The sequence below is a fragment of the Osmerus mordax genome, chromosome 15, assembly GCF_038355195.1.
Source record: "Osmerus mordax isolate fOsmMor3 chromosome 15, fOsmMor3.pri, whole genome shotgun sequence".
NCBI lineage: Eukaryota > Metazoa > Chordata > Actinopteri > Osmeriformes > Osmeridae > Osmerus > Osmerus mordax.
In genome coordinates, this window is record NC_090064.1 from 16,631,789 (window position 1) to 16,644,996 (window position 13,208).

Genomic DNA, 13,208 nt, shown 5'->3' on the forward strand with positions numbered 1-13,208 from the left:
GATATTAGAATGACGTAAAGCTCCACCATACATATCGTTCGTTTAGGAATATGGTTTAGTTGTCTTAAGTAACAGTTTCAATATTACAAATTTGAAAAAAAAGAATTCATGAAACACGTGGCTTTAATGTTTCATCTATGGTCATCAAAACATTCAATACTAATTATGGGAAAAGGTCCAATTGTGTTGTTTGTAAAGCAACAGCGCTTCCAACTTAAAATAATATTTTAGGTTGTTCAATTCTCAATTATTGCAGAACTTTCTAATATTGCCAGCTTCTGTCAAACTATGTGATTTGTATTCTAATTGTAGCCTCAGCTCCATAAAATTATACAAGTATGGAACATTCATTGTGTATATGAATATATCTGCTAAAATATTGAAACTGTATACAGGGGAAAGCAGCACATGAAGGAGAAGTTGCCATTGATACTCTTTATTCTGTACAGTTTCAGGTACATGAAGAACAAAGGGAAGGCTACATTACTACAACCATTTCAAGATGTAAAGAGGTCCATCTGAGAGCTTCACTCTTCATCATGTCCTTTCTGATGGAGAAGATGCAGGAGATTAAAACAAAGTAAAATATTGTGTTAGTTAAAGTATAAACAATTGTATTTATGTAGGGATTAATGGAGAGCAGATGCCTAATATTCATACGGAAATTGTAATCAGAGTGTAATTATATTCAAAGTAGCTAACAATCCGGGAGAAACTAACCTTTGATCCTACATCACGACTCTTGGTTCTCAATTTGTTGACCTGGGACTCAGCAATGTCAGCCCTCTCCTCTGCTTCATCCAGCTCATGCTGCAGTTTACGGAACTTGCCCAGATTAGAGTTGGACTGTTCCTCCTGAGAAAGACATTGACAATTATTTTAGTCTCAAGCAAACTGCAATAAAAAATGCTTCTGAGATCACTTAAATCTACTCACAGCCTCCTCTGCAGTTCTCTTGTAGGACTTGACCTTCAGCTGCAGTTTGTCCACCAGGTCTTGCAGACGGCTCAAGTTCTTACGGTCCTCCTCAGTCTGGACCATGACGAAATGGAAACAGAATCATGTTCAATCTTGTTTTTCAATCTCTACGCTCTGATGAAAGGACATTTTACAGATGACAGCAAGAACTACTGTATACCTGGTAGGTGAGCTCCTTGATGCGTCTCTCATATTTGCGGACTCCTTTCACTGAATCACCTCCTTTCTTCTGCTCCAACTCCACCTCTGTCTCCAGCTCCCTCACCTGGAGGAAAAGGATACCAAGTTGTTGACAGCTGTGAACCTGTTTTCCCTCAGGATCACATTTCATGATCTTAAATCATTTGTTGGAAGGATGGAATAAGGTACCATAAGGTACCAACCAGCCTCAGACACTCACCCTGGCCTCCAGCTTCTGGACCTGCTTCTTGCCACCCTTCATGGCGATTTGCTCAGCTTCATCCAGACGGTGCTGCAGGTCCTTGATGGTCTGCTCCATGTTCTTCTTCATGCGCTCCAGATGAGCACTGGTGTCCTGCTCCTTCTTCAGCTCCTCTGCCATCATGGCAGCATCAGTGATGGCCTTCTTGGCTTTCTCCTCAGCATTCCTGCACTCCTGCACAGCCTCCTCCACTTCATTCTGAAGCTGGGAAGTGTCACCCTCTAGCTTCTTCTTTTGGTTCAGCAGGCTGGTGTTCTAGACATGTAACAGCACAGAATTACTATAGCTCAATAAATATATTTTCACCATACCTTTGACGTAAAAAAAAAAAAGTGTTTAACTGGTGTACTCCATCAACATGTTACCTGAGAGTGTAGCAGCTGAACCCTCTCACTGACATCCAGCAGTTCCTGCTCAGCCAGTTTGCGGCCTCTCTCAGTCTGCTCCACCATGGACCTCAGCTCATCCAGTTCAGCCTGCAGCAGATTGCTACGTCTCTCCACGATGGCAATGTTCTCCTTCAGATCATCATTGCCACGAAGAGCATCATCCAGCTGCAGTTGGGAGTCCTGTCGAAAAAATATTGGTTGTTATCATGTAAACTTGCACTTAATTCTCTTTCCGGCTGTAGCCACTAAGTCAGTAAGCATTGGGGTGTTTAGAAAGACAGGATATTTTAGGTCCAGAATTTTTACCTTCATATGTGCATGGAGACCCTTGAGTTGCTTCTGGGCCTCGGCTGCCTGCCTATTGGCCTGGCTGAGCTGGATCTCCATCTCATTGAGGTCTCCCTCCATCTTCTTCTTCAGCCTGAGAGCCTCGTTCCTGCTGCGAGTCTCAGACTCCAGGGAACTTTGCAGGGTATCCACCACTCTCTGCTGGTTTCTCTTGGCCATTTCCATCTCCTCATCTTTCTCAACCAGTTTGCGCTCAATGTCAGCTTTGACCTGGTTGAACTCCAGCTGAGCTCTGAGAATCTTGCCTTCCTCGTGCTCCAGGGAGCCCTACAAGAACACAGCCCACAATGTGTGTCCAGCAAATGCTTCTGGGAGTACTTTTTATTATTTTAAAAGATTTGTTGTCTCACCTCAGCTTCCTCCAGAGCAGTCTGGATCTCAGCCTTCTCCTGCTCCAGCTGTTTACGAACCTTCTCCAACTCATGGATGTTCTTTCCACCCTCACCAAGTTGCTCAGTCAGGTCAGAAATTTCCTCTGTTGACAGGAACCCATTCAGTTTAAAAGAATGTCCAATGTTGATTGACAATGTACAGAATTATGCCAAGTTTGTAAATATTCAGACCTTGGAGGTTCTTGTTCTCCCTCTTCATGGTCTCCAGATGATCCAGAGACTCTTCATAGGAGTTTTTCAGTTTGAACAGCTCAGTGCTGAGGGATCTGGCCTCCTTCTGGGCGCTTTCCAGCTCAGTCTGGGACTCCTCATACTTCTGCTTCCACTCTGCCAGGACCTGGAGGTGACACAAGCAGCATTAACGAATGGTGCTCTGTATTTCTACCCAGATTCTCTTGAAGATCCGTCACTGTACCTTGTCAAAGTTTCTTTGCTTCTTGTCCAGAACAGCAGCAGCAGCATTGGATCTCTCCACATCCACCATGAGATCTTCAATCTCATTCTGGAGTCTGTGTTTAGTCTTATCCAGGGAGGAACATTTAGCATTGACAGCTTCCACAGCCTCTTCTGCATCTTGCAGACGCTGAGCCAGCTTCTTCCTGTTTGACAGAAAATAAACTTTGTATAATACTAGCACAATCAGTATGACTGTATTGTGGTACATTGTCCATTCTGAAGTGAAGCACTGTTTGGTTGTAAGGATCTCCTTACTTGGCCTCTTCCAGCTCCTCGGTCCTCTGGATGGCATCAGTTTCATACTTGGTTCTCCACTGAGCCACCTCAGAGTTAGCTTTGGACATGCTGCGCTGCAGCTCAGCCTTGGCCTCCTGCTCCTCCTCATACTGCTCCCTCAGCAGCTCTGAGTCATGGCGAGCAGACTGCACTGCATGGGCTAGAGCATTCTTTGCCTGGAAAAAGGTAGACATAATATTGATGCTGGACTATGATTATTTCTGCTAGGATGATAATGCAGTTACTGTCCATACCTTGACTTCCTCCTCCAGTTGTCTTTTGAGATCCTCAATCTGCTGAACATTAGACTGTTTTCCTCTCGTAAGTTGGGAAACCAGGGAGTCCTTCTCCTCCATTTGCCTGGTAAGTTCACCTGTTATTACAAATAACATATCTGTTATGCTGTTTTGAATACTCTTTGGGACACTTTGAAAGTCTTTTCAGTCTAAATCATATTTTCTCTATTAAACCAAAGGTTTAAGCTGTGGTGTATCCATTAGACTTTCATGGCTACATCTTTCATCTACAGTTTTCTTACCATTTTCAGTTTGAAGCTTTGCTTTCTGCATGGTGAAATCATTGATGGATCGTTGTCCCTCCTCAGATTTAGTCCTGTATTCAGTCATCTGGTCTTCAAGGGTTCTGCACATTTTCTCCAAGTTTGTCTGTTTAAAGAGGTATTTAATTGGACATCAGTATATGCAGTAGGCTACTTAAATACACCTGTTACTAATTCCTTACTTCTCATATTAGGACCACTCACTTTGGACTTGACAATCTGCTCCATGTTGGAGACCACATCGTCCAGCTCCAGCCTGAGCTCACTCTTCTCCTTCTCCAGCTTCTGCTTCACTCTCTGAAGGTTGTCAATCTGCTCCCCCAGGTCGGCCACACTGTCTGCATTCTTCTTCCTCAGAGTGGCAGCTGTAGCCTCATGCTGCAGAGTAGCCTCTTCAAGGTCTCTGCGCACCTTCTGGAACTCTGCCTCCCTCTTCTTGTTCATCTCAATCTGGGCAGCAGTGGCTCCACCAGCCTCCTCCAGCCTCTCACTAATCTCCTCCAACTCTCTGGACAAGTCTGCCCTCTGCTTCTCAACCTTGGCACGGGCAGCTCTCTCAGCCTCCAGCTCTTCCTCAAGCTCCTCAATACGGGCCTACAATGTAAGGATTTCTGATGAGATCAGAGTTCAAACAGCTGGTATCCTACAAGGCAGCTTTAACCATACAGTGCTATTGACTAACCTGCAGCTCCTTCAGTTTCTTCTGAAGCTGGGCACCCATGGCCTGCTCATCCTCAATCTTGCTGTTGAGTTGACTTATCTCAAAGTCTTTCCTGTGGAAATTATACACATTGTAACCCTTTCTCTAAAAGTAAGCATTGTAGTGATACAGTCCTTTGAGTTCATAATATTACTTCTTCAGTCTCTCCTCCATCTGCTGTTTGTCGTTCTCCAGGTCCATTAGGCTCTCCTGGGTCAACTTCAGGTCTCCCTCCAGCTTCCTCTTGGCTCTCTCAAGGTCCATTCTTACCTTCTTCTCTTGCTCCAGAGAACCTTCAAGCTGGTTGATCATACAAGTAGAATATCATGACAAAAACCCTTCACCTTTGTTCTACTTGTAACTGAAAGTAACACTTGATGACTTAATTTTTTAATACTCACATCATCAACCTGCTGTTCCAGCTTGGTTTTGGCCTTGGTCAGAGTGTTGACTTTGTCTTCCTCACTCTGAAGGTCGTCCAGTGTCTGCTGGTGAGCCTCCTGGAGAGCTTTCTTCTCCTTGGTCAGCTTGGCAATGATTTCATCCAGAGCTGCCATCTCCTCAGTCAGGTTTTTAACCTGAAGTCATATAGTGTAGGTATATTTTGTTCTCACCTTTACTCTGATCTCATTATCAAGTCAAGTTGGTCTTTACCTTGTTCTCCGTGGCATGCTTCTCCTTCTCCACTTTGGCCAGAGTGAGTTCCAGATCATCAATGTCTTTCTTGAGTTCTGAACACTCATCCTCCAGCTTCCTCTTCTTAGCAGTAAGCTCTGCATTCATCTCCTCCTCATCCTCCAGTCTTTCAGTCAGCTCCTTGGATTTGGCCTCAAGCTGGATCTTGCTCTTGATCAATCCCTCACACCTCTCCTCAGCATCTCCCAGACTGTCTTGTTCCTGTGAGGGGATCAAATAATTATATCTTGCAATGAAAGACACTTCAGTTATATTGTCATAAAACTTTGTTGTGACTTTCACTCACAGTTTGGACTTGGAGTTGGAGGTCGTTCTTCTCTTGGAGAAGGGAGACCATTTTCTCTTCAAGCTCTTTTTTGCGTGCTTCAGATTTAGCATAAGCTTCTTTAAGTTTTATAAACTCTTCCTTCATGTTGGCCATCTCTTTCTCAGTCTCAGCTGAGACAAGCAGAGGCTTGATCTTGAAGTACATCTTCATCCAGGGCCAATTTTTTACCCCCATGAAGGCACGAACGTTCCACTGGATCACGAGTAGGGCATCCCTGAGTAAGATCGCATAGTTTATGTTCCGCTTAACGTTTGTACTACATTTACGTTTATTCATTTAGCAGACGCTTTTATCCAAAGCGACTTCCAAGAGAGAGCTTTACAAAAATGCATAGGTCAATGATTATAAACAACAAAAATATTGCGGGTAACCAAAACATGAAGCATACATTGTGAAAAACAAATAAGTGCCAAAAGGAAGAAACATAAGAGCATGTTGTTAAACAAATTACAATTTAACAACATGAACCATAAAAGTGTGAGTGTACCTGTAGGAAAGCAAGCAACAATAATATAATTTACAGCGAGTACAAGTAGCTAAATCAGTTAAAAACTAACCAACAAGTGCAACAAGTCACTCAATAAGTGTCATTGTGTTCCTGGAAGTAATAACATCGGATCCAACAAATCTTTCTTAAGTACCGTTGTACTCCTGGAACAAGTGCCTCTTTAGCCTTTTCTTGAAGGTGCGGAGACAGTACTAGTACTAGTTTACACACTCAACTAAAACCAATTTATTTGGTGATTTTATAAAAGAGAACACTACCTGCGTTCCACTATTTTCTGGAACTCAATTCTGGCAAGCAGACCACGTGCTCTGGACTGAATCCCTGTGATGATGAGAGCGAGACGGTCGTCTCTCATCTCCTCTAGAACACCCAGCAGACCAGCCTTGAAGAACACCTGATAAAGATACTCAAATTATACCTTTTCATGGTGCTCATTGAAACAGGGCGTTTATGCCAGCCTCTCATTTTCAGTATATGTACCTTAGTGTGTCCTAATCTGTACTGATCATGGTCAATGTCCAGACTACCCAGCAGTTTTTCTGCTGCCTTCTTGTTGTCCATAAACGCTCCCTCAGGGATAACATTTGGGTTTAGGATGCGATATCTGAATTGAATAATACAGTTATTATCGAATACAATGATCATAAATTATGTTTTTTAGACATGACTTACATACCAAAATAATAAAAATAAAATAAATCACCTTTGTTTGAAGTCACCGTACTGAATCCTGTTGGGGAATCCCTTCCTGCAGATTCTGATGCCTTCCAGCACACCGTTACAGCGCAGCTGGTGCATGACCAGAGGGTTCTCCATGGCCCCAGGAGTCTTGGTCTCGTTGGGGATGAGGCAACGCACAAAGTGGGGGTGAGTAGACCTCAAGTTGGTCATGAGTTTGTTCAGATTCTCCTGTGGATAGAAAGATTTTGAACAATCATGCTATTAGTGTTTTTGTATTAGATAACTTGAATTACAGTCTTCTTATCTATTGTAAATACTAATCATCATCATCACTGTAACATCTTGAACATCCACACACAAACTCACCCTGTGCAAAGCAGACACTGTCTGGAAAGAGGAGCCTTTCTTCTTCTTTCCTCCTCCAGACTCAGCTGTCATAAATTAGGAGATCAAATATATTATCATCATAAACAGATTTTAAAGATTTAAAGACTTTGTAAAGATACATGATTAGATTCATTTTTATATTTACCAGCAGAGTCAGCACCAGCATATCCAGCAAAAAGCACACCCAATAACTTAAGGCTTGATTTCTGGAAGAGTCCGACCACAGTCTCATTCAGAGGGTCCTTGTTTTTCACCAGCCAGTTACCGATGTTGTAGTCAACTGTGCCTGCATAGTGAACCAGGGAGAAATGGGCCTCTGGTCGACCTTTCACAATCCTGGGCTTCTGGAAGTTGGGGTTTTTGCCCAGGTGGTTGTCATACAGCTTGGCCTTGAATGTAGCATCACTGGCTTTGGGGAACATGCACTCCTCTTCAAGGATGGACATGATACCCATAGGCTGGTTGGCGGAACAAAAGACAAAATGTTCCAAGTCAAATTTGGGAAATAACAGTGCTGACTATAAGTTCAGGTCCTTCCACCTCACTTAAGCAACCCTGTTAGCTCTTTTTATCCAAAAGTGGTTTTGATAAGCACCTCTTATACATAATAAAACATGAATGAACTTGATACTAACCTTCTCGATAAGCTCAATGCAGGCTGCCAAGTCCATGCCAAAGTCAATGAACTCCCAAACTATTCCTTCTTTCTTGTACTCTTCTTGCTCCAGCACAAACATGTGGTGATTGAAGAACTGCTGCAGCTTCTCATTAGTGAAGTTGATGCACAGCTGTTCAAAGGTGTTGAACTGGAAAAGAGATTTACAGGTTCAGTGTTCTTGCTGACTGTGAATCGTACTAAAGTATAAACGTTTGTAATGTGCACATTATCCCTTTCCACCAAATACTGACATCAAAAATCTCAAAGCCAGCAATGTCCAGCACACCAATGTAATGCTGGCGAGCATTTTTGGTGTCCAGGGTTTGGTTGATTTTCACCACCATCCACAGGAACATCTTCTCATACACAGACTTGGACAGAGCACCAATGGAGTAGTACACCTATAGAGAGAGGGTACAATAAATTGCATCAAACATGGATCAATATGAACATTTGTAAAAATGGACAGAGGGATCATTTCTATGGACGTTAATCCAACTTTGTCCAAAAATACTTAATACATACATGTTTTAAAGGTCACAAGATCTGAGCGACATTATTGCTAGGCTTCTGTTGAAACTTCTCTTTAACAAAGTAACCCTCATGTGATAACTATTATCTTGAGACTAACCTGCTGGACACTTTGACCTTTGGTGACCCACTCGTTTCCTACTTTGACCCTTGGGTGGCAGAGACCCTTGATCAGGTCAGCAGAGTTCAAGCCCATCAGGTACGCCACTTTGTCGGTATCTGAAATTCAGAGGCAGGGATTTGTAAAACATAGTTTGTAGCTGGTTGGATATAGCCCCACGGTGACATTTTGGTTTTATGTAATCTTGTATTTAATTAATTAAGATCCATTGAGGTCCAAAACATTTGGAAGGTTTGATGGTGCTGATAACAGATTTCACATTTGAACACTGAAATATTTCACAATGCTTAAAGACCATGCCACGCAGAAGGGATTCAAGTGGTACACGATATGACAGTTTTAATATTTGAATCATTAAAAGTTACCCTCAGTGCCATCTGCCTCTGCCTGCTCCTCCCTCTGCTTGTTCTTGAATTTCATGTTGCCATAGTGCATGATGGCACCAGTCAGCTTGTAAATGCCGTTCTTCTCCTCTTGGGTGAAGCCCAGCACATCGAAGGCTTCCTTTTGTAAAGTTGAAAATGTTTACATGACATTTTTACATATACTATTACAGTAGATTGCCCTGATTGCTATATATATGCTTCACTTACATCAGTAGCCATCAGCTCATCAGAATCATCAATAGATGTTACAGAAATCTCTCCTTGGGAGATGAAGGCGTAATCATAGGGGTTGCTGGTGATAAGCAGCATCTCTGTAAATAAGTATTTAAACTTAAATTATATGATTGGGTTGGTTAGATCCACAGTGGTCAATGTACAAGCATTTTTAGTATAGTAAATACACTGCTGTTTATATACTGACCCAGCAGTTCTGGCTTCTTTTGAGACAGGATCTGGTAGAAGATGTGGTAGTCTCTCTCAGCCTTGAGCTGGAAAGTGACACGTGACTTCTCCAGGAGATCTGTCAAAAACAGAAAATACATGTGAATTGACTTGGATCAAGCGCGATTTATGAGCAGGAGGTCAATGGTTTGGATGGTTTCATCACACTAGTTTTATTGTATCAAATACAGCATCATTTTAGAGACATTAGTCGTAAACTACTCACAAGTTTCAATGTCTGCGGATGAAAGTTTCCCACTCACTCCAAAATGAATTCTGATGAATTTTCCCTGTAAGTGAAGGAATTGTACACTCACTGTCAACTGGGTGACACAATTGTGTTGAAGATAGTGCATGTTAAACATGACTGAAGAAATCTTACAAATCTGGAGGAGTTGTCATTTCTGATGGTCTTGGCATTGCCAAAAGCCTCCAGGGCAGGGTTACACTGGATGATTTGATCCTCCAGGGTACCCTAGATTCCAATATTGACACAATGTCAAACTATAGTGAGTTTTGATAGTATAACTGTAAATTAATATTCTCTTTGTCAGGATTACAATGTTACCTTTTTTTCCTGACATGCGTCCTTCTTTCCACTCACAGCTGCAATGCTGGCAAAGTACTGGATGACTCTCTTGGTGTTCACAGTCTTTCCTGCACCAGATTCTCCACTAACAAGGGATAGAAAATGCACAGTGTGAAAGAGCCAGAGACATACCTATTGTATGGCCAAGTTAAGTCATGTAGGCTTTTATGCACTTACGTGATCAGGACAGACTGATTTTCCCGGTCTGTCAAGAAAAAGGCACATTTCCACATTAATTTGATCAATTTGGCTTCATCAGTACAAATGTATTAAAAGACCATGTTGTGTTTTACCTGACAGCATGTACTGGTAGGCATTGTCAGAGATGGAGAAGATGTGAGGAGGAGCTTCACTCCTCTTCTTGCCTCTGTAAGCATTGACAACTGACTGATCGTACACTGGCAGCCACTTGTAGGGGTTGACAGTCACACAGAACAGTCCTGAGTAGGTCTGTGGGGGAGGAGAGTAGTTTTACTTCTTAAATGATCATATTCTACTCAGTAGGAACCTATTTGTACGTTGTGTTACTCACGTAGATCATCCAGGCTGCATAACGCTCTTTGAGGTTAAACAGCACAGCAGGCTCGTGCAGGAAGGTGAACATCGCCATGTCCTCAATTTTATCAAACTTTGGCGGGTTCTGGGGATGGATGTCATCCTCCTTATGTGTTGTTGTCTGGAAATGGATAGAGTGCAGACTGTAAATTTATTTTACTGTTTGTGACCTTTTGCATTATTAGAAAATACCATAGACTTGATTTATTGTTTCCCATATACTTTGGAAGAATATAACAGTTGTACAATCAGCTATTTTTACTTATTAATAATTGTTTTGTGCATACCTTCCCAAACTCAGTTTCAACAGTGACTTTGTCCCCATCTCTACTGCTTATTAGTGCCTTGACGTACTCAACCTCTGGGTCAGGCACAAAGCAGTTCTTCCTCATGTCAAAAGGACGAGTCTGGGCTTCCAGACGTTCCTTGTCTGACTTCCGCAGAAAAGGAGCTGCTGCCCCAAACTCAGCCATCAAGGCGTCCCCCATACTGAGATCTGGGGCATGAGAAAAAAGAAAAATCCTCAATAGTCCTACAAAATTGTAAAGTATGGTTTTGATATCAGTTTCAGAGTAGTGGAACCTCACTGAGACAAGAGAAAAGACCATACAGTAACAGTCTTGCAAAAGTCCAAATGTTGCCTCCTAATGTACCTCGTAAGTCAGATATTAATATTTACATTTACCTTAAGTAGCATGTTTTACACTATAATAAATACACATATGAAAACAATAGTGATACCTCCCCTCTTGGCCATTTTACAAGACAACACATTGTTTACACAGCAACTTATAATAAAATACTGCATTGGTGTTTTTTACGTATTGCAATGGCCAATTCATAACATCAAATTCATTAGAATGCTGTATTAAATATAAACTATTTTAATAGCTATACATCCAGTTGTACAATTATTAATTCATATTTGTTTAATACCCAACTGGATCCATAGCCATATTGTATCTTATGAAATAACTGAAACTGTTCTTACCTTATGTTGGTTAGGCCTGGATGGATTTTATCGATTCTCTACTAAATATAAGATACGAAGAAAAATCAGTCTATTGACCAGCGCATTGTTTGCAGATACACTTTGATAATCAGCTAAAGACAAATGGTTGTTTCATTGACAAGTTTCTTTGCTCTGTCTCTCTAACAGATCTATGTTCTTACCTTCAGGTTGCCTGCTCTCTGTCTTCTCTCCAGCCCTGCAAGCTTGTTTATAAAGGGTACTGTTCAGCCCTACATGGACAGAAAACAAGCTCGATTTAAAAATGATTCCTTCATTTGGGGTAGAGGTGTGCTCCCATAGACCTATGAGGCTCATTGTTCCAAGATCAGGGGGCCAGGGGGAGGAGTGACCTGACTGCTTCAAAGGCATCATCCTTTGTAGTGATACCTAGGGAGTTTTATGCCAGCTTCATGATGGGTCTGTCAAATTTCTCAACTTTGCTTTGAAGTTGCTGCACAATGATTGTCCTTTTTTTGTTGCATATTCAAGCAAGTATCTACAGCTGTCCTTCTTCCATAAAGTCAAGGTCAATATCCTTCCATGGCTTCTCCATCTGGCAGGCATTGTTTCCTTTCCCTTCATCCTTGAGGACAAATATAACATGTACAGTTGTCATATGATTCCTTCTCTTGTCCATAGGTCATTTTAACATACCTGTAAGCGCCATGTTCACCTCCTGTAAACAGGCAGCAGCTGCCATAACTAATTCATCAGAAGAGAGAACGTCTCACGGCACATTAGGAAATATATTTTAGCTGCACGTCGGCAGGCACATGTCAACCCACTCAAGTAAGCTGTGATACTAATGAATATTGGATCCTTGGTAAATACAGAAATTAACAAGGTCTTATTTTTGCTGGTGTTAATATCAAGATAACTGACTAAATGATAATTTATTTAACCCTTGTGTTATCTTCGGGTCATTGTGATCCTTCAATCATTGTGACCCACCGTCATGTTGCAACAACTTTACCTCATACAAAAACAAAGTGAAGCATTTTCTTTTAACCGTCGGGCTGTCTCAGACCCCCCACAGCGCAAAGGTAAAAAAAAAAGCTTTTTATTTGTTTTTGTTTTGGGTAAAGTTGTCGCAACACAACGATGGGTCGTTGTGAACCTTCGGGTCATTGTGACCAGAAGGCAGCACAAAGGTTAATAATGTGTTTGAAATATTAGCAGGAGAAAGTGTTACCTCTCTCAAGACCTTTGCATGACAAACAGAAGCCTTCTTAAGTCTCATAAATCTACACCTCAGGCTGCACCTCTGACTGTGAGGCTCCGTAATTAGCCTCCTGAACTGAATGCTACCCTCTCTGTTGAGGGGATCATTCTCAGCTGTCTGGTACTTTTAATGCCAGTGACAATGGAAGTACAGTCATGAATGAATGGACAGTACTCTGGAAAAGCTCTTTCAGTGGTCTCTCAATGTTTTCCAGAGGTGTATCTATTGACCTGAACCCACCCTACCAGCATAATGAACACAAAATTACTGACTTGTAATCATTAAGGTTTTTGAATGTGTTTGAATGAATGTAGAACATTGCAGAGTGGCTTGCTGGATGTTTCCACTGTTAAGCCTACCAATAATAAACAAATAAAACAATTGTCAACAAATACAGTATATTGAGACAATATGAACAGCCAAGTGACTGATTTGTATATCAGTGATGTACCAGAATAGAAATGATGATGTACCCTTTTCACACCATTGCTCACATGACTCCGCAGCAGGAATCTTAGAGGGTTATCTTTACACTCAAGGACGAAAAGAATAT

General features: G+C 41.7%; 1 protein-coding gene across 1 annotated transcript; it reads right to left on the reverse strand.

Annotated features, from left to right (window-relative positions):
- Window positions 1-420: 420 nt before the first annotated feature.
- LOC136957365 (myosin-7-like) lies at window positions 421-10,909 on the reverse strand. The gene is made up of 37 exons (XM_067251248.1): window positions 10,709-10,909; window positions 10,399-10,542; window positions 10,160-10,316; window positions 10,044-10,071; window positions 9,846-9,951; window positions 9,660-9,752; window positions 9,504-9,567; window positions 9,258-9,356; window positions 9,044-9,147; window positions 8,816-8,954; window positions 8,430-8,548; window positions 8,050-8,199; window positions 7,776-7,946; window positions 7,286-7,598; window positions 7,120-7,184; window positions 6,776-6,981; window positions 6,553-6,676; window positions 6,330-6,466; window positions 5,523-5,778; window positions 5,195-5,437; window positions 4,942-5,118; window positions 4,695-4,840; window positions 4,523-4,613; window positions 4,045-4,434; window positions 3,820-3,946; window positions 3,536-3,654; window positions 3,261-3,457; window positions 2,965-3,148; window positions 2,721-2,886; window positions 2,508-2,632; window positions 2,116-2,424; window positions 1,786-1,989; window positions 1,379-1,675; window positions 1,139-1,243; window positions 937-1,032; window positions 721-855; window positions 421-548 (listed from the first exon to the last, which is right to left on the reverse strand). Exons 1-37 carry the CDS (start codon window positions 10,907-10,909, stop codon window positions 528-530), a joined length of 5,808 nt encoding a protein of 1,935 aa, XP_067107349.1. The 3' UTR covers window positions 421-527.
- Window positions 10,910-13,208: the final 2,299 nt, after the last annotated feature.